The sequence below is a fragment of the Acanthisitta chloris genome, unplaced genomic scaffold, assembly GCF_000695815.1.
Source record: "Acanthisitta chloris isolate BGI_N310 unplaced genomic scaffold, ASM69581v1 scaffold44948, whole genome shotgun sequence".
Classification (NCBI taxonomy): Eukaryota; Metazoa; Chordata; class Aves; order Passeriformes; family Acanthisittidae; genus Acanthisitta; species Acanthisitta chloris.
In genome coordinates this window covers 1-23,013 of record NW_008689495.1, presented here as the reverse complement: position 1 = coordinate 23,013, position 23,013 = coordinate 1, and the positions used below count along the sequence as shown (strand labels likewise).

At 49.2% G+C, this 23,013-nt stretch overlaps 1 protein-coding gene across 1 annotated transcript; it reads right to left on the bottom strand.

The window, feature by feature from the left end:
* Positions 1 to 1,343: 1,343 nt before the first annotated feature.
* Positions 1,344 to 23,003, bottom strand: LOC103808611 (PH and SEC7 domain-containing protein 2-like; the record flags this gene model as incomplete). Its single annotated transcript, XM_009081404.1, has 8 exons — positions 1,344 to 1,387; positions 2,563 to 2,652; positions 9,423 to 9,481; positions 10,937 to 11,049; positions 11,550 to 11,630; positions 16,127 to 16,321; positions 17,691 to 18,179; positions 22,912 to 23,003. Coding segments are annotated over 8 exons (1,163 nt in total), but the record flags the coding sequence as incomplete, so codon positions are not given.
* Positions 23,004 to 23,013: the final 10 nt, after the last annotated feature.

Here is a 23,013-nt window from a genome sequence, read left to right as displayed (position 1 = left end):
GTTGGGGAGGTGCTGGGTTTGGGGAGCACAGCACACCCCTTGCTGAGGGTCCTGGCCTGTGCTGTGGGCAGGGTGTGGGTGGCAGAGCAGAGAGAAAAAGGCTGGGGAAGGTGCAGTGTGAACCTGTGATAGTAACTACCATGCCAGCTGTTCCCAAACTTGTTTCAGGGTAACAGATGATGATCTGGAGGAGAAGACAGAGTGCATCTTATTGAACTCGTGGATGACATAAAAACAGAGGTACAAGGCCACTCCTGAGAGGGCCAGGAGCACCCCAGTGCTGCGCTGGAGTGGAGTGGTCCTGCAGAAGGGTCGCCCAGGGCTGACTGGCTGGGGAGCATCTCTGCGGAAAAGGCCCTCGGGCTCCGGTTGAACAGCAGGATGAAGAGGAGTCAGCCAGTACATCCTGGCAGGAAAAGAGGCCAAGAGCATCCTGGGCTGTGTAACAGCGGCACAGTGAGGTGGTGAAGAGAAGTGATCCTCTGCTCTGCACTCATTGCATCATATCGTGATACAGCAGACAGTACTGGGCTCCCAGTACAGCAAAGGGCATCAGCAAGGTGGAGAGATGTCAGCTGAGGCCACCAAGAAGCCTGGGGGCTGGAGTACTTGGAATGTAAGAAGTGACTAAGGGAACTGTATTTTTTCAGCCTGGAGAAGAGATAGCTTTGGAGGACTTCATGGCAGCCTTCCAACATGTGTGAGGGGGTTATCGAGGGGACAAAACCAGGCTCTTCACTGTAGTGATTGGCAGAAGGACAAGAGACAGTGAGCATAAGTCAAAATGACAGAGACAATAAAAAAATGCCACTCTCAGAATAATAAAGTATTGGTTTGTTGCTCTAGAGGGGTTGTGAGTTCTCTGTCCTTGGAGGTTTTCAGGATCAAACTGAACAAAGCCCTGAGGGTCCTGGTCTGAATTCAGTGTTTGAGGGTTGGAGATACCACATGGTCCCTTCCCTCCTGCGTGATTCTCTGGTGCTATTGCCAGAAAAGAAAACAACTATGTGGGACATATGGAAAGTCTCAGTGACCAAAATAACCCCAGATCTTGAGCTCCTTGTGCAAAGGCTTCTGAAGCACCTGGAGAGAGACCAGCATTTTATAGGTGTAATAGTAAACAAAGAGGGCATTCCCTTCCTTTAGATCATGGGTACACAGACTGTCACCAACCTTCCCAACTGCTTTTGCATCTAAGCAATAAATAAACTCAATTTGGCTACATAGGGACTTCAGCCATTAAGGGCTTGACAGGAAATGTTCTGGGACTTGAAAACATGACTTAGGACCTGTCAACTACTTGGAAAGACACACTATCTCTTTAATACCTAGCATATACTTACATGGCCCATTCCAGCTTCTCATTCTTGATGGAGTTATACAGTGTCTGAAACAAGAAGATAGAATCATAGAATCATAGAATTTAAGGGTTGGAATGGACCTTACAGATCATCTAGTCCCAACCCCCCCTGCCATGGAATTAGCTGTGTTTCTCACAGAAGTCATGGCTGGCTGTGGAGACCATCTCCTCCACACCCTGTCTGTGTTCTTGGAGAGATACCTTCTTCACTGAACTGTCCTGGAAGGCCTTTCACCAACAAGCAGGACAATTGCTGCCCTGCTAGACCCCTTTTTTGTCTATGTGCCATGCTAGGTGTTGAACTGGACACATCAGCAGCAGAGGGGTCTGGCAACCAGCCTTGCTCAGGAGGCTGTGTATGAGATTTTTGGCTCATTCTGAGTGAACCCTGCCCTATACAAGATGGTAGAAGACTCTGGGATATGCCATGATACCTTCAACACCTTAACTAGGGAAAAGGACAGGGGAGGCTTGAATTGAGTAGCAGGGGAGGGATGAATGACCTTGGAATCTCCTTTTCCAGTTCCTCCTGTGCAAAATTCCAGTTGCTTCCCTGGGGCACTGGTGAAGAAACAGGAATGGACTAGGAAAGCAGAATGTGAAGGTGGTCTTGACCATACAGAGGGGTGGGTTAGGTATGCTGGGACTTGGGGGTGTCACCTCCAGCACAATGTGACACCCTTGCTGTTGCACTGCTCATTTCAACCTCCTTCCCTACAGCAAAATCCTGGCCAGGCTGCTGAGAGCAGTGGTGGTGTTAAATCACATGGAAGGAGATAATACTCAGTTGGGGGTGCTTAACCATATCCCACAGCACTGCACTAGTTGTATTGGAATAAGGCATCTAACTACATGGAAATAAAGGCAGAGAAAAGTATCAGTGCTGGATCATTGTATTTGGGGGTGTGGGATAACTTGTTCTGTGCATTATCTGGTGCATCACAGAGCTACTGAGGAGAAAAGGGTCCCCTGGTATGCTCTGAGGGCAGCTATGCCACAAATCTGGATAAAACACCACCAGGGAGCAGACCTATTTTGGCTCACTGCAAGTGAGCAGAAGCCATCCATGGGGGTTACAATTCTTCTCATGAAACAACTGTGCACTGGAAAATGCTGACTGAAGGGGTCAGAGTGTCCCAGTAGGACTAGGTGGCACTACAGTAACAATGACAGTATCCCACTGTCTATTTATATCACGTTACCTTCAGCAAATCCTTTGCAAAGTCCTTCCCATCGTTCAGCCCATCCAGGTTTGCTATGAACTGTTGGCACGACATCTTTTTGCCAATATTCTGTAAGGCAAAGAAGCAGCTCATTAAACTCATGGAGAGTTTTGACTTTAATCAGTGTATTTCAAAGAACAATTTCATATGTGGTACTGAAGCCTGAGATTGTCCCAAGAGCTCAAAGCTGAAAAGGCTTCTGCTCTGATTTTCTACTGAGCTCTTTGATTAATTTGCTCCTGCCAGCACCCAAATGTTTCAAATGACCTCTTTGCTAATGGTGGAAATAAGACACCTGAAAATAGCCTCTCCAGCTCTTGCTCCCAACTTCGTAAGTGATCCAGGTTGGCCCTAGTACAGGGCCTGTGATTCAAAACTCAAGACAAGCACTCAGAATGCTAAAAAGGCAATGCTTGGATAGGGCTCCAAGCCTGCTGCATGTGAAATTGTTTGAGCATGCTGTGCAGCACCTGAAACAGCCAGCACTGGGAAAGGAATGCTGGTCCTTCATGGAAACTCTGATTTTGGACTGCCATGACAAAAAGAGATGATACAGCTACTGGTACTGTGTGAACTTGAGTGCTGTGGCATGAGAGGGAAATGTGCATACACTGGGAGAATCTCACAACCTGAAACATACTCACCACCAGCTAATGCCAAGACTATTTGGTGCTGACGTTGCCAGACCATCTGGCATCCCTCATATCAGTGGCCTCATCATCTGTGGCATCTGTCTTTCCAAACGCCTTCCCTCACCATAGCCAGGTGAGTCACTTCCTCAGCCTGCAAAGGTCGAGGCAGGCAGCTTTTTCCCAACCCTCCTCCTGCAATCCTACCTCTCTAGAGCTCTGTGGAGTAGTCAGTGGGAATCGTAGGGTTCAGATAGAGGAATCTGATGTAACAAATGAAAGATGGGGGTCTCCAGTGCCATGTCATATGGCACCTTTCACACCCTGGAGTGTGTGGAGGAGAGACTGGGTGGCATCACATGGAGTTCATGAGCTGCCACCAGTGTTCCTAAGGATCCCAACAGCATCCTGACACTTCAGGTTATCAACAGGGTGGCCATGCCAGCACATGGACCTGGGAGGATGTCCAAGAACAGCAGAGTCAGAGCCCTGCTTGGAGTCTCAGTGAGGAAGCGGAAGGGCCTCAGTGGGTCACTGGCAAGAGATGAAGCTGCAGCAGATGATACAGGAGGTGCCCTGCAGGGCAAGATGTGTCCTCTGTGCAAGAAAATAACCTCTTGAAATAGGTTGACACCAGAACCCCCAGCCCACAAACATGCACTGCAGATGACCTGGAGGTTTCTCCCCAGATTAAAGCATTAGGAGAGAGTGAGGCCCTGGGATTAGCTCACCATGCCCTCCCAACACACACACGCACACCTGCCATCTGTGTGTGCAAACACTCTTGGGCTGCACAGGGAGCCAAGTGCTGCCTTTGAGCAGCTCTGTCTGATACTCTTAATTATGCCTCCTGCTGGGGTCAGCTCCAGATGAGTTCAAGAAAGAGAGAAATAAGGCACTGTTGGAAATCTGCCAGTGCCTGTGGATGTGGTATGGCACAGCACAGGCTCAACCATCGTGGTTTTCTCAAGGGGAGCCCCATGGTTCCCACAGCTAGAGGCTGCTGCCAGCCAGGGCTCAGTGGGTACAGGGGATGCAGGAGAGCTCAGGAAACCAGCAGACATGCGGGGATTTCAGCAGAGGGAAGATCAAGTTGTGTGCTTGCTGTCCAGTGAATTTCAGGCACAGAAAATAAAGCAAAAATTCAGCAGCACAATGGTGTGTGCATGGAGAAAGGAACGAGGGCAAAAGAGTGCATTAAAAAATACAGCAATGAACCTCCAGAAGGAAAGAAGTTTGGAGGTGAGGTAGGTGTGTTGCCTGAGACCTTGAGGCACCAAATTACTTTGCAGAGAGAAGGTGACTTCTCCCACCCCTGCCCTGAGGCAGGGAAGCAGAGTGCACAGCAGTGGTCTTGTGCAGTGATTCAGCAGTGAATGCAGAGGCCAAAGTATTTTTGGAAGTGAGTGGCTACAGTGAGATAACACAAGTTACCAGCCTCACAGGCCCTCTTGGGTTTCTCATGTATGTGTCTGGGACATCATACCTTCATACCAATGAATGGAATCCTTTCTATTCTGCGATCTGTCCCTTTCTCTGCCACAAGATGATCTCTGAGCTCACCTGAGGCAGCAGCCACACTGGAAAAGCAGCTAATTGCTGAACAATTGAGAAAGATGAAAACATACACTTTCCCTGACAACCAGTAGAGGTGATGAGAGCTCCAGCAAGGATGTTAGTATCAGGAATGAGCTTGTTGGGCAAGGCTGAAGCACTGCAGGGTCAGGGGCAGCATTGAGGTTGACTGCCAGCAGGAACAAGCACAGGATGCTGGAGTGGCTCAGATACAATAAAACCTCACACCAACAATATTTTAACACTTCAGCTTGCTGCTTGCAGAAGTGGGCTGGAGCCAGCCACTCAAACACAATGCCCTGTAAGTGCCTCCACATCAACACCAGCTGAGCAGAGAGAACAAAAAAACCACTCCAGGACACAGACTTCGAAGCTTCACTTGATCAACACTTGCAAAGAAAGAGCTCTGTGATCACAAGTGCCTCATTATCAACAGCATCAGCACCAGGGACTGCTTGAGCTTTCTCACACTCCAACAGTATTTAGCATGTACAGGAAATCCCAGGAGAAGCCTGGAAAGGGCCACTCTGAGGTTGCAGTGGGGTGGCTTCTTATGCAGCAGGCCACCTGGCTGATTCAGCTAGATCATCACACAGAGATGCAATCCTCAGGGGAATGCACTTGCACACCCCAAACCTTGGTGCTCAGATGTCCTATGTCCCTTGCTGAACTGGGACCTCTAGGTAGGGAGAGCTTTCTTCCTGTCCAAAAATACCCTATTTATGGAGCATATCCACCTCCTGAATCTGGCACATTGCCATTTTTTTGTGGTGCATCAGTCCCTTACCAGCAGTAGAACAAGCCAGAGAGGCTGTTTCACAGCCACACATAGCCACTATTCTTAATATGTCCCCCTGGCAGAAAAGAACTGCATCCCACCTTTGGTTGCTCCAGGCCATGCAGCAAAGCATGAGAAACCACTGTCAGAGCATCAGTGAGCACCACAGTGCACTGGGTGGGGAGCCAGTGAGCCAACAGTGGGCTAAACAGCTGAGAAGGGATGGATACCCAGACAAATGGGTAGAGACGGTTTGGGAATGGATGGGCAGAGATGGATGTGTGCAGAGTGGATGGGAATGCAGGGACGCAGAGCAGCGTGCAGGATGGTCATTGGAGTGCAGAACAATAAATTAGGAAGGATGAAATTGATCTGATGATGAATAGACAGAGCTTATCCTGCCATCCCATTGTTTCAATCCAGTGTAACTCCCTTGTTTACAGTTGGGTTTTTCCCTCCTTTGGGTCTCAGACATCTGCTGAGCTGATTCACTCAAGATCATCACAGAGCATCTCCTGAAGTATCTAGGATGACTCTGCCCACCTCCTGAAGATTCCGGTCTGTAGTCTGACATTCCTCAGCTGTTGCCAGGTCCCAGCATTAGAAGTCTGGGCAGGTGAGTATGGAGCTGGGTGCTCACTGAGAAAAGCAGGTGCCATGTGAAAGCCCCAGGAAGGGAAGCAGTTTTTCTGAGGACTAGAAGGTGTGAAGGGTGGCTATCTGGGGTGCTCTGCCAGCACTCCCTCTGTGAGGGGTTAAACCTCTTGAGCTTCTGGGCTGGAGGCCCTGGTCATCAAACCCCTCAGCTGCAAAGCAGTGAGTGGAGCACATCTCCTGTGAGCTTCCCAGCACGATCACCATGTCCCTAGCAGGTCCTGCTTCTACTCAGGTTCTTTGAGCTCTCCCAAATACTCATCTTCAGGTGAAAATACCCATGGGGCAGAGATGGAGGAGGGCAGTACTTACTTTGCCATAAGATCTCCTGGAGCTCAAACAGCACCAGCAGAGCAAGATAGAGAGTTGCAACAACTTGGATTACATTACAAGGCTTGGAATATGTGTTGATGACTGCTGGCTTTTAACACCAACTCCAGGTGCTTCCATGAATGGGGAATGTCTCATTATAAAGACAGTAAGCTGTCTGGATGGTTAGGAAACAGGGTCTGAACACACCTGTGGCAGAAGATCAACAGTACTAAGGCCAGGTGCAAATCTCCTCTTTTAAAGCCAGTCTCATTCCCTTAAAGTCTGGACTATACATCATGGTCACTGCTGGAATGGTGAACCAGCCCATTCCAGAGACATTGTTGTGGGGAACTGCCCCTTGACAGAGACATATCAACACCCATTTCCTCACCAAAGGAATTTCCCACTCCAAGGCAATGCAAAGTAAAACACTGCACCACACACACAACACTGAAAAGGAAAATAAAATGAAAAGTGATATGGAATATCATGGCAGCATCTTTAACAAGAAGGGGTGGGAGATCAAGTCACACAGTCCCAGGTACACTGCAGTTTATGGAGGGCTCTTCTAATGTGATGCATATCAGCTGCTAATGGCTTGCTAAGTAGGGAAGAACACTGCACAATCACTTAGGAATCCAGACAGACAAAAATCCTTATTGCTTTTAACACAGAAAACACAAGTCAAATGCCACTGCTTTAAAGCAAAACACTAGAACAACTGCACTTACCACCTGGTAAAGGGTTAAAGAGCAGAAAGAGAGGTTCCAGGAGCAGAAGGAAATATAAAAAAAAAAAAAGGAGGAAAAGGAGAAGAAGAAATTAATGTTACACATGCAGAAGAAATAAAGAGAAGATTTGTCAAAGAAAAGCTCAGGCATTTCCACACCTGGCCAAAAGAAAGTTAGGTTTTCTTTGCCTAGGTAGCATGAGAACATTTCTTCTTACTAGGCCTCTTAGCCAGCTTGTCAATGAAAAAGAGAAATGTTTTTGGAGGGTTAGGTGGGGGTTTTGGCCTTTTCAATAATGCCTATCTTCCCAGAGACATATGTTGGATTTTTTTAATTAAAAAAACTAGACAAAATAAGATTATTTTGGCATGAAGTTGCATACTTTTCCTTCTGCCACAATGCTGCCTTGGCTGTTGCAGGAAATGCCTTGATGAAAATATTTCCTCGGCTCCAACCATTTGGGCTGAAGGGTGAATGGTCTATGTGGCCCTCCCAGAAACTGGTTCCACCAGACACATTACTGGGAGCCACGTGGGTGAGAACGGACACAGTGCCCAGTCTAACACTGGTTATAACAGCCTGTTCCCAAAGGATGAGGCCACAGCAGCTGTAGGCAGCTTGATGCAGGCCACTGTGCACATCTGGAAAGGATGCCACAGCACACATCTGGAAAGGACAGTCCTGCAGGGACCTGTAATTCCCTTCCCCTGGCTGCTGTCTTGACACCTTGCCATTGTCATGAGGGCAGTATCTGTGCTGCAGTGTTGGGGAGGATCTCCCAGGTGGACTGTCAGTATGGCACTGGTGAAGCTGGTGGCCTTTACATCTCTGCCATCATCAATGATGTCCTCATGTAGTGTCCTCTTCCTACCCCCACAGAAAAGGCTCCTCTCAAAGGTGATTATAAATCAGTATGAAAAAAATAAAAAGCTGGGTTAGGGCCTATTGTGCCTTAGGCTAATGGAGAGAAAATCAGGGCAAGGCACTGCAAATGAACAGCAAATGGCTACCAGGTGGAGGCAGAAGAGGAGTCTGATGATGCAGCTTGAAAATCGTGGGTTTGTGGGGCAGAAGAAGGGTGTGCATGTTCCACATGCACAGGCTGCTACAACAAGCTCCCCATCTGCTCCCATACATGCCACTTCCAACTTTAGGGTAGTCTGTGGCTCCAGGTCTGAGCTCTCAGGGGAGCTATGAAGCTTGGCAACCTGAGGCTTGAGGAGCCCCTCTAATTCTGGAAAGGGGGCGCAGCCCTCTGAGGCTCACAGCTGCTCTACACCTGCACCATGAATCTGGACAGCAGGGAGGGGATCTGGGACAGCAGTGCCTTCAACCCTCCTCAGCACTGAGCAGGGCACAGGGTCCACTCCCAGAGCTATGGCTAGGGTGAGCATCTCCAAGGGTGCACAATGTCCCAGTGGTGTTCCCTGGGCCAGTCTTATCTCCTCACTGCAGTTATTTTTCCTCCCACTTTGCTCTGCTGTCTACAATCTGGTTGACCTTTTAGGAACAAATCCAACCTATGCTGCTGGAAAGAGCCTCTAAAATGTGGTGAGAGATCTTCTCACAGCTTCTATGGTTTTCCAGTCACTCTTTTGGGCACTGAGCTCTGCTTGCCCTGCTCTGTGTCCAGAGGCTTTTCTGATATGAAACTCCCTGGTAACTGTTACATCTTGGGGAAAAGGAATAGCAGGGAATTACTTCATGTTTTGGAAAGACCAAATCTAGACCTGTGTGAAACCACTGACTCCCTTGCAGCAGTTCATGGGAAGAGAAGAGCCTCAGGTGTCTGCACTGCAAGAAGGAGCAGCACAACTGGTGCTGCTGTTCCCAGTCCCACAGAGATTGGCAGGGAAGACCTCAATGAGAGCTCCTGGGACAGGGCTGATGCATGCACCGGGTGCTGGGGTGAAAGCCACACTGCCTGTGCCTGCACAGGATAACTGATGCCAGCAGGAGACATGCCTTTGGCTTGAGTGTGGAGTGATACTTGTGTGTGGACTGTCCCCAGGCCTGAGCCTGGCATGCAAAATTCCCCCTGGAGCAGCAGGTCAACCTTATCAACCTATCTCAACTTTCCAGCAACACATTCAATGTAACAGAACAGACCACTACACTGGAAAGGCATAAAGGATGGATACATCTTCAAGTGCTACTTACATGGCCATGGAGGTCTGTGTTTAGCAGCATCAGGGCACAGGTGAGCGTATGAATCCCATCTGAAACACACAACAGTCAGATAGCTATGGCTGATTACTCCCTTCCCATGCAGTTTCAGTGTTTGTTGCCTTGGCAGCCCACCCAGTGCAAAACCAAGGCCAGATGCTATGTCTGGAGACCTTAAAGACCTTCCTTCAACTGTGTCAGATTGTTAAAAGAAACCCAAAAGACTCAAAAAACCCAAAGACTTCCCCTCTTTTCCCTCAAACTTTACCTGCTCCTGAAACTATCACCATGGAATCGGCTTGAAAACAGGTTTGCCAATAGCTTTCTAAAGACCAGATTTTATAATGATTCTTACTCCATTTCCATGAACTACATGATCCTTAAGGTCTCTGCTAACCCAGGCCTTTCTATGCTTCCTTTCTATGCTGCCCTTTGGGAAGCCTGCAAGGTGAAGACAAGCAGGATGTCTACAGCACAGCTAGAATACTGCACACAGAGAGCTGGAGGAAGAATAACTGGCACTGCCATGGTGCCAGCTGAGAGCAGCCTGAGTCCACCCAAAGGGGCATTTCCAGATACCTGTAAGCAGGTGTGTAGAGGCAATTATTTAAGTGCAAATGTGGGCATGCTCATGTCTGGATGTGTGTGTGTGCACATGTGGACCAGGAATGACCTTTCCCATTAAAAATCATAAAATCAAAAGACCTCTAAGATCACTGAGACCAACCCCTGACCCAGCAGCACCTTATCACTATGCCATATCTCCAATTGCCACATCTTCATGTCTTCTGAGCAAGAATGGTGAAAATGCAAAATTCTTAAGGTTGGAAAATACCTCTAAGGTCACTGAGTCCAACAGTTAACCTAAAAATGTCAGAAGAAACTACATCCACTTTTAAAAAATAATGTGGAGAGGCTGAAAGTAGCTAAGAAAATCTGCAACTACAGTGTGCCCAGAATTTCAACAGCTGTGCTTTCTCCTGCTGCAGCTGTAGGTGTGGGGAACACAACTCCTGTGTGGAGCACACCAACAGCATTCCTCAGACTGCATGGAAAGGTCTTCTCCCATTCAATAGACAAGGTCCTGTGCTGAGCTAGCACCAGCCACTCATTTTCCCAGTCAGCAGCCACTTTGCAAGCCATGACTAAGGCAATTTGTACCCCCTGAGAACCACTCAGCACCTCCCTGGTGCTGAGCACAGCACAGCCACTGATCCAGGCTCCAGATCCAGTGCTGGTTCAGCACAGCTCATGTGCACTTAGGAGGACAAAGCTCCCTGGGACCCCACACTTCAGATCCTGGTCTGGCTCTCTTGTGGGAGTCTGTCAGCACCAACCACCTCCAGTCCCTCCCAGAGCAGGGATAATGATCAGAGCAGGATCCCAGTGAAAGGGAGAGGGTGCAGCCATGCCTGCCTGGCTGTGGGTGGGTAGTTGGTTTTGCACTGGGGGTCTGTGACAAGGACAAGTGTGCAAAGGACACTGGAGCCAGGGGAAGGCAGTGGTACCTTCGGACGTGCTCTCTTCTGGGTTGCACTGGCAGTATCGCCGGGAGAAATGAATCAGCACTCGCTCCCGCTCCTGCGTCTCTCCCATCAGTGGAAACGCTTTCAAGAACGTCCTGCAAAGAGAAAGATACTTAGGGATGTCATGGATCAATCTGCTGGGCAGTGTCCTTGCTATGGAGTGAGATAGGAAGGGGTCCTTTATCTTCCCCTCAGCCTGCACGCCCCGTGGGTCCCTGCAGATGATATGCAAAGGGGTCTATGGAGGCAGTGCTGAGCTGTGCAGGGAAATATGCTGTCAGCTGAGATCTGACCCACCTCTACCTTGACAGCATCACGATGGGATGAAGTTGCTGCCATTTGCTCTGATTTTGGTCTGGCACCTCTGGAAAAGCTGCTCTCCACCATGGGGAGGCAGGCTGTGGGCCCTCCTGTCAAAGCCATTTAAGGTGGCAGCACCTTGTGCCAAACGTGACACTAAAGCAAAGATTAAATGCCAGGCTGGAGCTCCTCTCAGTCCCTGCTCCTAGCACATGGATGGCCCCCACCGTGCTGGAAAGCCTGGAGGAAACCCCACCACGCTGCTCCATCCCATCCATCCCAGAGCCCAGCTCACCTGAGTGCTTTGTCAAGGGTCAGGCCAGTGAAGTCAAAGAAGCTGAGATACTCCTCTGCTACCAACTTGCTAAATTCATTACTGTAATTAAAAAGGGAATAGTCAGCCCTTTCATCAAGTAACATGGCACTGTCCACAGGAGAAACAGCAGACTGCTCCCTCCTAGCCAGCCCACTCCCAGCAAGACACTGCACACATGATCCCAGACCCAGGGACACTTGCTCCTGGCTTCTGGAAGACCTCCCTAACATGCCCACAGCTATCCCCAGACACCTGAGAATGAGACACCCTGCAGTCCTCTGCCATGCTGCTGGCCAGGCAGAGCCTCCTCATAAACCAGCCAGGAGGGGGAAGAGGCCCTAAGGATGCCCTCTGCTCCTCCAGCACCTTCTCTTTCACCTAGTCTTCTCCCATTGCTGGACATGTAACCTCCTCCCACTGCAATATTCCTGCCCTCCACTCCACCTTGGCTCCCATCCCACCCTCCCACCACAGCACCTTGCTCACATGGCAGATGGATGCCACTGGGGACTAGAGAAGAGCTCAGCTAAGCTTCTGGCCCTACTCATCCCTGAGTGCCTCTCCAGGAACCATTCCCCTGCCACATTTTAGAAGGATGCTTGGAGATGTGTTGCCTTCAAAGCCAGAATGGGGTTTGTTGAGCTCTTGTATCTACACAACTCAGTGGAAATGCAAGAGTACTCAATGAATACAGGCAAGAAATGGGAGATGATCTCAACATGCTCAGCCTTTTCCATATACAATTCTTTTTCATTCTCTTTCAAAAATGAAAAGCTTATTGCTAAGGATTTCACATCCAAATTCATGCTGAGACATGTTACAGCAGAACTCAAAGCTTTTCCTACAGCATTGTTTCATCTCTGCTGTGAGGTGGATGCTGCAAAGCCTCTGGCATGGATGCTGTTAGGAAGCACAACACACAGCAGGATCAGGCAGAGCAGTATGACAGCTCCAGGGAAGAGTTCCAGGCTGAGTTTTGAGAGCAAGAAGATAAATATTGGTGCTGGGGTTTGTGCAAGAAACTACTTCAAAGCCATATGAAGCCACAGGGCCTCACACTCATAACACAATCTTAACATTTGGGATTGCTATCTGTGGGAAAGAACACGTCCTCATGGCCCCAAAACCCAAAGTGTTAGTCTGTCTGAGGCAGTGCCACAGTGACTGGTGTGCAGATTCCTGCCAGCTTCCCAGGGAGACCTCCACTTTTCCTGGAACTTCACAGCAGATGATGACCACATATTTGTGAAAGGAGATATCACCACATCTTCAATCATGTGGCAAAGGATTAGCAGAACCAAGCAAGCTCCAGACCTCCTCTGGGGTCCTCTCAGCTCCAAGCCTGCAGAAGACCTCAAGCACTGGTTGTGCCAGCAGCCCCCAGGCTGGGAGCTCATCACTCCTTCCTGTGTGCCCCACCTGGTCCCTCTCTGCTTGGAGAAGCTCAAGGCAGGGGCTGCCAGCTCTGCTGAGGAAACCAGAGAGTGTCACAGGACACCTGAAAGCAACCAACCCCCAGGAAGCAATGAGCTCCTATGTCTAGCCAGGGGCTCAGTGACATTAATGGGACCCTTCTCCCTGAGCTCCAGAGCCTGTTAACATGCCCCAGGCATGTCTGGGACACAGAATGCCAGTGCTGGCCAGGGCAAGACCACACTGAGGTAGGCTTAGGTGTTTTCTCTGCTTTCTTCAGTTAGGAATTGTCCTCCTCTCTCTCTGTGCCAGTCCCAGCCCTTCCTACAGGAATGGGTGACGCTTCTACCATGCAGCTCATACACACCAGAGACATTCCCACAAGAACAGCAAGGCATTTCCCACAGGGATGTTCCTGACATCCTCTGGCTGGAAGCCCTACAAGGCATTTCCCAAGTGGACATGCCTGGCATCCTCTGGCTGGTGTCCCTGCCACACACACAGCCTTTACAGACCTCCTCTCACCTTACACCCCAGTTTGACACTTCTACCTTCTGCCTGGTTTGGGAAGGTCCGGGCACCAAGAGTGCATATTGACCTGCTGGGTCACAAGCCACCCCAGGGGAAAACAGGAGCTCTGGCCCTTTCACAGAATCAATCAGGTTGGAAAAGATCTCTGAGATCACGAAGTCCAACCTATCACCTAACACCACCATGTCAACTAGACCATGGCACTGAGTGCCATGTCCAGTCTCTCCTTAAATACCTCCAGGGATGGTGACTCCATCACCACCCTGGGCAGCCTATTCCAGTGCCTAATCACCCTTTCTGTGAAGAAATTCTTCCTAATGTCTAACCTAAACCTCACCTGGCACAATTTGAGACTACCTTCTCTCATGCTGTCACCAGCTGTGAGGGAGAAGAGACTGATCCCCACCTGGCTACAACCTCCTGTCAGGTAGATGTAGAGAGTGATAGTGTCCTCCCTGAGCCTCCTCTCCTTTTTTCCCAGTTCATTCCTGTGTGGCTGGACCTGGACAGGTATGTGTTGCTTTACAGCCTGAATTCCACTGTCCTACAAAGCTAAACCTGTATTGTTCAGGATCCTTTTTGTATTACAATCACATGAGTCAAAACCAGATTGTCCATAAGGAGTTTGTGTGAATAAAATTCACTTCACCTGTGAGGGGGAAATAGGCTGTGTGCCCATGCCATACTGTCCATGCATGGGACCCCAACAGACTCACAGATCTCAGGGAATTGAGGTGCTGAAACTGCACTTGGCTGCTGTCAGTAAGGTTTGCTGAGCACAGTACAGCTTTGGGAAAATCTACAAGGAAGTGGCTGGCACTACTGTCTTCATGGCCAGGAAACTCCACCCAGCACAAAAACGTGACCATGGGCAGTGTCAGAGCTGAGAAAGGGACACAGACCAATCCAGGAACAAGAGTCATCCATGGAGAGCCTGGCTGCCTAAACACATGCCCCTCAGAGAGAAAAGGTATTTCTGGATTTGGGGTTATTTTCATAGAATTGTGTCAACTGGAAAGAAACTACATGGAGATATCCAACCTGCACTTTTCCTTGTTCATCAGGCCTTTTCTGCTTGTTTGACAATGATGAATGTTTTTGGCTTCGGTTTGCTTTTGGTGCATTGTTTTTTGGTGGGGTTTTTTGTGGTGTTTTTTTTTTAATTGCCAATGATGACAAAGAAAACAAAAGAGGGTAAAATTAGCTAAATAGCTTTAAAATGAGATTTCACTTTTTGCACAGCTCTCCTACATGGACCTGGCCTGAAAACATCACTTAAAGTTTTCCTGCTCCCACCACGACAGGTTGGTCTTACATTGTCTTAAGTGAGCAAGACTGACTTAATACACACCTATCTTTATCCTTCTTCCTTTCCTGCTCTGCTTGATCCAAGAGCCTGCAGCTCTATTCAGGTGTTATGCCAGGAAATGGTTCAGATGTCAAAACCCAACTGATCAAAACAAAACTTTAATTTCAAAGGCTGTGTTTCCAGATGTGGGTCACCAATCAGCCTTCCAAGGTGTGAGGGATGCAGGTGTGAGTGAGAATTTCAGGGACTAGCAGAGGGGTAGATTCCCCTTCAGTGAGCTGTCATGGCAAATTTGAAAGAAAGAAGGATGTTAGACCTAAGGCAGCAGCAATGCACCTGCTACAGGGACCTAAGGCAGCAGCAATGCACCTGCTGCCAAAGCACAGCAAAAGAGAAGAACAGGGATGCTGCTAAGTGATGCAAAGAACCTCTCTAAATCATCATTTGTGGACTCCTTCTGTCCCAGGACTAAGTTGGGAATCACAGATGATCCCTGTAACTGAAAGCTTGAGTATTCCTGAGGGACAGTTGTGCTCTCCTGATCTGGGCAGGAGTGAGACATTTCAAGGAGGAAAAAAAAAATCCCAGCAACACAGGTTATATCTGATCCAGGCAAAGGATGATGGGGATTGGTGCCTTCACACCCACTGGCATCCTAAAATAATCTGTTACTGCTACACTCGTTACTGTTACTCTGTCTCTTAGACATCTCTTTAACTCTCCCACTTTTGAATATTTGAAGAAACACTTTTTATTTCCCTTCTGCTTTACCCAGGCTAATCTACCAGCTGAAGTGCTTGGACCTCTGGTATATCCCTGGCTCTGCAGCAAACCCCTCCTGCCTTCTTACAGACTGAGTTGGAAGGCTCTTCAGCAAGAAAATTTTGAGGTGCAGACATGAAAAACCTGGGGACTAGCAGGGAGCCCAGTGCACAGCTAGGTCTGGACCCCAACCTCTTCAGCGTGAGGATTGCTATAGTCTTGCTGGGCCCTTACCAAAGGCAGGAAGCTCTTAACTCTGGTGGGCAGCAGCTTGTGATGGTTAATGTCCAATATTGAAGGCAGCTAAAATTCATATTTTAAGGGCATTGGGCTTGGGTCAGTTTCAACTGTCAGGATCTCGAATAGACCCAGCTCCATCTAGCAAACAGGTTTGTCCCTTCCTGCCTTTATCCTGTCCTCCCAACACAACCAGTGCTCCCCCAGACCTTCCCCACCATCACAGTGTTTCAGTGGGCTACACTCTACGCTGCCATCCCCATCACCCCCTCACAGGGCTGGATGAAACCCAAACCCCACTCACTTTTTCCCAAGCTGACGTGCCACGTCACAGCGCTTGAACCCCTCGAGGTTGTAAAGACGCTTGGCCAATCTCTTGGCAGCCTCACTGTCTGCCCTGCAGCCGTTTGCCAAGGTGTCTGTGCTGCCCTGATCCAACTGCTCTGTGCTGCCCATGTCAGAGTCGGAGTCTGAGAGTGTGTCCTTCAGGCTGGCGTCACTAGATGGAAACAAGAAACATTCAAGGAGCAGCAATGTGACTTGATGAAACCCACAGAAAATGCCACATTTTGATTTCTCCTTGTCCTCACCAAAACATATGAAGAAAACAACAATATGTTTGTGAACTGGACAAACTGGACATTGGACAAACCCTCTGTCATTTCAGGTCAGATGAAATAGTACAATTCAATTTCAGATTTGTCAAAAAGTTTTGAAAGAGGGTGAGTTCTCCCTGACAAATGAGGACTTATCCATTCAAAGTAAGCAGCCCCTACACCTTTAAATTTTCCTCTCTCTCCACGGCTGTGGAAAGGGATACCAAACTCTTTCTGAGCTGTGGACATTCAGGAAATCTTAGGTAACAGACATTATGCTTTTCTGTTCAGGTTATTTGCCAAGGATGAGAAACTGCACTTCTACAAATTGTGCCAATGGGACTGGCACCAGACCTGGTGGGCTGCTCCTCTCCCAGGTACCTGCTGACCTCATGGCCAGCTGTTCCCACAGACAACACACTGAACAGCCCTGCTGGCACCATGTAGGTGGGGATACAGCCTTTTATTTTCCTGCCCAAGGCCAGTTATTGCACCCACACACACCTTTTTGATCAGTGTGACTCACTGAAGGCCTGAGAGCTGGACATATGACCCTTTTCCAGCTCTCCCATGACCTGATTGCTCATCACCTGGCTTCCACATGCATGGAAGTGCCCTGAAGATAAGCTGCTGCTTCCCAGGGATGATGGTTTTGGTCTGAGCTGGTCCAGAGGATGAAGTCTCTGCTAATCTCCTGACTGTCTGCAGAAGAACCTTTGGGAAGGCTTTTATAGGGGCACCTAAATGAAACTTTGAGGTTTCCCTGAATTTCAGAGCACATTTGGGAGTGCATCTGACTGCCCCCAACCTGCCAAGGGCTTTGCAGGTGTCAGGCTGACAAGGCAGTGGTCTGGCCAGAGGAGCCAGCTTCACCTGCTTTAAGGGCAGATGGGGTTTATGAGCAGCCAGATGGATGGTGATGCCTTCCAGAGAGAACAAGACCACCAAGTGCAGAGCCTTGGCTTTTCTTGGGACCACAGGACTCCTCCTGCAGCTCACCTGTGGTTTGGGGTCCTAGATTTGAGCCCAAGGAAGACTCAGACACAGCCCCACTCAACCAATTGGACAAAACTTTGGTCCCCAGCTGCAGTCCTAACCTACAGGCAGGAAAGTTTTTCCTCCTAGTGTTTGGCCTCTCTGCCACTACAGCACAAGAGAGGAAGTGCAAGGGGTAAAAGAGCAGCTCCAGGTCTATCAGGTCCTCTGAGCCTTGCTTCTATACCGGGACCCCATAAGACAAAGAACCCCTGCCTAAGAAATTCCATGTCTTACCTGATGGAGTTAATGATCTTGGTGGCATCTTCCTCTGACCCTTCCACGTGGAACCCATTTGGGATGCTCTTCAAGGACAACCGGCTCAGCACGTTCTCTGACCTGCTGCTGGTAATAGAGTGTCTGAGAGGGCTCCCAAAATCCCCCTCTGCTGGCTTTGCTGCTGCCTGCTCTTGCTTATCTGCAGCCATGTGGTGAAGGGCTTCTCTCTGCTGGGCTGCCAGTTTCTGCTCCAAGAGCTCGGGGCTTTCCTTGGCCCTTTGCTGGATCAGTGGGGTGAGTGGGGCCTCAAAACTGACACAGCTGTCTGTCTCGTCTGTGAGGGAGAGGACATCCAAAGAGTCCAGGCTGCTGTAGTATGTCCCCTTCATAAGGTCAGACTCAACAATCTTCTCAAAAGTTGAGCTGAAGCCATCCCTGATGTCTTTGAATTGAAAATGCTCCCTGTCATCATCGCTGCAGCTCAGCTTGGCATCTCCACAAGCAAACCTGGACCAAAAGATGAAATGTAGAAAATACTGTCAAGGCAATTATTTCCCTGTTCCACTTGGAGCTGGGAGGCAAGAGAAGAGGCAGAAAGAGATGCTGTGATTATGGGCCCTTGGGATCTTTCTGTGGTATAACCTGTTTAGTTCCCAGTTTTATTACAAGCTTCTGAAAAAGGCAGAGTTTTGTGATGAGCAATCCCAGAGGCCCAGTCAACCCTTAATTTGGTCATGTCCCAGTAAAAAGCCAAACCTCTGAACCGGAGACGTTTGCACATGACACCTGTTACTGGATACAATGCCAGAACGGATTTAACCTGCAGGTTAACTCTTCCTTTAAGTGTTCCAATTATGGCTACTTCATAAGCATGAAAATCCTGAAGATTGAGGCCATTTTATCTAACTCTGGCTGTCAGCAGCAAATGTCCTTGATCCCTTTTACAGTGGAGAAAAAGCAGAAGCTTTTAGTGAGCAAAGCATGTGCTGTAACTTCAGCCTCTTCTCTTAGATGAGGCACCCTGGAAGTGCAAGGCTGCCTACAAATAGTGTTCTCTCTACTGAAAGGGATGTGAAAGGCTATGGGCAGAAACCCAGGCAGGGTGCTCCATCCTGTGTTACAGCTAGTCTGGGGGATTCAGGCACACATTACAGGCTGTGAGATGCATGAACCTACAAACCCAGCTTCCAGGTAAGCATGGATGACTCTCAGCAATCCCAAATCTGCTTGGCTTTGGATGCAGGGGCATTCATTCCAGTGCACATCTCAATATGAACCCACACTGGGAGAATTCATCTGAGTCAAATCCAGAAATACTCTGTGCTGGGATCTCTAGAGAGCTGTGAAGGCTCTATTCTTCCTGGAACAGCCCAGGACCTGCCTAATGTAACACAGGTTCTCAGGTGAAACCTGCCTACCCACTTCCAGCAGCCACTGCTGTCATTTGCTCTGTCAGAACCTTACATTTCATGGGGTAACATGGCAGAAGCTAAAGGAACATTTGCTCCACCTGTCAGAGAGTTCACTTTCCTCACAGCAGCACATATGGTGCTATGGATTGGATTTGGGACTCTAACAGCCTGGATAATGTACCAATATTTTACCTTGGCCTGCATCACTCCCATCACCAGTGGAATGGCTTTGTGTGGGAGCCCCTGTACAGGAGGGCTCATCCCCATGAGGCTTGGGGAACAGCAGGTGTTTCCAGGGTGCTCTGCACAGCAGCTGTGCCTGTAGGTATTCTCCTTGGTGCTCCTGGGTATCACATCCATGAAGAGACATCAAGCCCTGCACCTCTTGGTTATTACTTAGCAAGTCTTACATTGCCATAATCCCAAGTCAGACAGCTCCCACTCTTTCACTGCACTGAACAGAGTCATTTCCATTAACTGTTCACACACAGATATTGTATATTCCAGGCCTTTCCTAATCTCTTGAGCCCAAACTTGTACAGCTGCAGCAAAGGGAGAAAGTCTGTGTCCCTACAAATGCCCCAGCAAAGGCGTGTGTGGGACAGACCACAGAGGTCAGCGTAGGAGCCCTGGTCCTGGATGGGTCATAGAGTCATAGAATGGTTTGAATTAGAAAGGACTATAAATCTCATCTCATTCCATGCCTCTGCCATGGGCAGGGACACCTTCCACTAGACCAGGTTGCTCAGAGCTCCATCCAGCCTGGCCTTAAACACTTCCAGGGATGGGACAGCCACAGCTGCTCTGGGCAACCTGTGCCAGTGCCTCAGCACCCTCACAGGGAAGAATTTCTCTCCAATCTCTAATCTATCCCTGCCCTCCTTCAACTTAAGGCCATTCCCCCTTGTCCTGTCACTACACATCCCTGTGAAAAGTCCCTCTTAGTGGGCACCAACATGTTAGGCACATCACACTTCTCCTTGCACAGTCCCAGATAAGACAGAGAGACTTTATACAGCTTACACCAGCCCAGGATCATTGTCTGCATCCCATTCAAGCAAAGCCAGGCTAAGGTAGGAGACAGGGAAAGACCTTGCTTGTGTGAATGAACCTGACATTGGCTCCCCATGGAGCAGTGCTGCCTACTTATTACGCAGCAGGGAAGGCAATTGCTTTACTGAAATAAGAAGCAATATATTTATTTGCATTGTAATCACAAGGTTTTGTAAGTGTATTGCAGGAACATGGCACCTAATTGCCTGTGCTGCCTTCCCTAGTTGTCTCCAAAACGCTGGTTTATTGCTTATAGTAAGGCACACAGAGCAGAGCACTTGGCACTGAGTTGTTTACATTTAATGTCTCACTGGTCAATTAGTTGTAATAAAGTACAACCTATCATAGAATCACATAATATCCTGAGATGGAAGGGTCTCACAAGGATCATCAAGTCCAACTCCTGTCCCTGCACAACACAGCCCCAACAATCACACCATGTGCCTGAAACCAACCATTTTCTGCACAGATGCACTAACCTACCTTCAGCAGAGCAATCATGGTTTCTTTCTCCAGCTCCACCACGGACTGATGACCTCAGATGACTTTTCCCCCATTAATTCTCCATTGGCTCTGTCCCTTCTTGTCAAGTACTTCAGAATTCAGGGACAAAATGCACCATACAAGCAGCAACATGCAGATGGTGACAAGTGATTTGTCATCAGGAACAAATCGTTGACTGCTCATCAGTGAAACATCAGGGCAGGTTCTCCTATATCCAGAATGGGTCATTACAGAAACAGCAACTCCCCAAAGGGGAGTACAGGAAGAACTGAGGAAACTCAGAGGTGATGCAGGATGACAGTGACTTCTCTGTGCCTTGGTCCATCTGTCATCTTTGTTCAACCTGACCCACACTGATGCAGGAGAGCCAGACTGTCCATACGGTTAGGGCAGACCAGCTCCATGCTGTGTTTGGCCCAGCCACATGTTTCTGCCATTTAGCCTAAAGATAGGTGGTGAAGGTACTAATGAGCTCGAACACAGTGAGCTAACTCGATCCGCAGGCAATAAGTGGTTTCCCAGATTTCAGCTGTGTCTCTGAAGTTTTCCAGCTGCCCTTCTGCCTTTGAATACAGCATGTGACTTGTCCCTTGTGCATTCCGCTTCCCCAAAGACTTATTTGCTATCCAAGGGAATATGTTTAGAGCATAAGATCAGGGGCTGTGCATGCAGAGCCCAGTCAGGTTGCATCATCTCCAAATCCCCAGCCTGCTACTTCTCCGGATTCATGCCCTAGTACCTTAAAATAATTGCACTTCCAGTGATTGCTGCAACACTCTCTGACCACCCTTAGCTTCCTCTTGAACTCACAGCCTTTGCCAGGCAGCCACATACCAAGCAAATATGATTCCCTTGAAACCTGAGAGACTTGCAGATACCCAAAACCTGACTACATAGCTTGCAGGGCTCGTGGGACCTGCCTGGGGACAGGCTCTCTAAGTTCCCTGGATGGCACCAGCCTGCAAATACCTTCAGCTGTGCTTGTTGAAACAGTGCTGCTGCTTCTTGGAGGGGGGCTTGAGTAAAACAAACCACCAGCTTTTTATAGGGGAGCCTGTTCCATACCAGAGAAGCAAAGTGAGGGATGCCTGCCATCAGCCCCCACACTGCGTGGCTTCCCAGCTCTGCTGACACTCCCGCCCATGCTCCATACAGCACTCCAAACAAATGGCTCAGCCTGGAGCCTAGACTAAAGCTAGGAGGTGATCCACAGGCCACCTGGGCCACCCTGTCCCTATCACTCCTTCCCTTAAGAAGGCCATGCTCCTCTAGGACAGCCTCTGCTGCTCTTCTCCAGCCCCTCCTGCTTTCAGCGTCTCTTCTGCCTCAGGCTAGGTACACAGGCAGGGCCACAAGATCCCCAGCAGCCAACAATCCTGGGTGGCCATAATACAAACTTCTGGATGATTTCTGGTGGCAAAGGGAATCATCCATACCACTTCTACAGGAAGCACCCCACCTCATCCCTGTGACCTGTCATTCCCCCTCAGACCCCAACCTGCAGAGCCCCAGGGAGGTCAAGAAACTTGTAGAGGCATTAAATCAGCTGTGGATATCACACCAATGTGAGTGTCTCCCAGACCAAAGAGTTCTCCTTTGAGCCAGGCTGCCAGCAGAGAGGATTCAGGGACCGAGGGGCATTGCACATATGCTGGTTTGTTTCAGGCACTTGAGAACAGGATGACACTTGTATCTTTTGTCTCACTCTGCTCTTCATGTACCACTCGGGCACTGGTAACACCTGCCACAGGTGCAGCAGAGAGCAAAGCTCAGTGCCTCGCCCCCTCTTGGATACACAGCTGTCACCTGCTAGCCCAGAGACTGCCAGAGCTAGCCATGCTGCCAGGGACTTCCAGGGTGCACCAGCCTCTCAGACAAGCCTGGCTCTCCACCATCCCCAGGCTGTCATACTTGCCCTAAGTTATCTTAGGTAACTGCTGTAAATGCTGCAGCTGAATCTCCAAATTGCAAGTGGGACAGCCCCAAAGTGAGCAGAGCCAGCACCCTCGAGATCCCAAAAGCTTATCCTTCATTTTAGTGACTCTGTGAGCAGGCACTGGCTCTAATCACAGCTTTCCTGTATTTGTAACAGAGAAAAACTGTGCGAGAAGCCCACAGTGAAACGAGAGAGAAAAGCCAGAGACAGCCATGAGAGCAGCTGCAGCTTCTTAAACTGAAGAGTCACACACGGAGCAGAGTAATTCGAAACCAGGAGCCTTGAAAACAACACACACAAACCAGCCCTGACGCTAGGACAGCTTCGCACTCACCCGAACTGCTCGTCTGCCTCGTCAGCACTTAGAGCCTCCGAGGATCCCAGGACGCTGTGCCAGCGCTCCTTGCTGAGGGTCTCGCTGGGTCTCTCCGGGCTG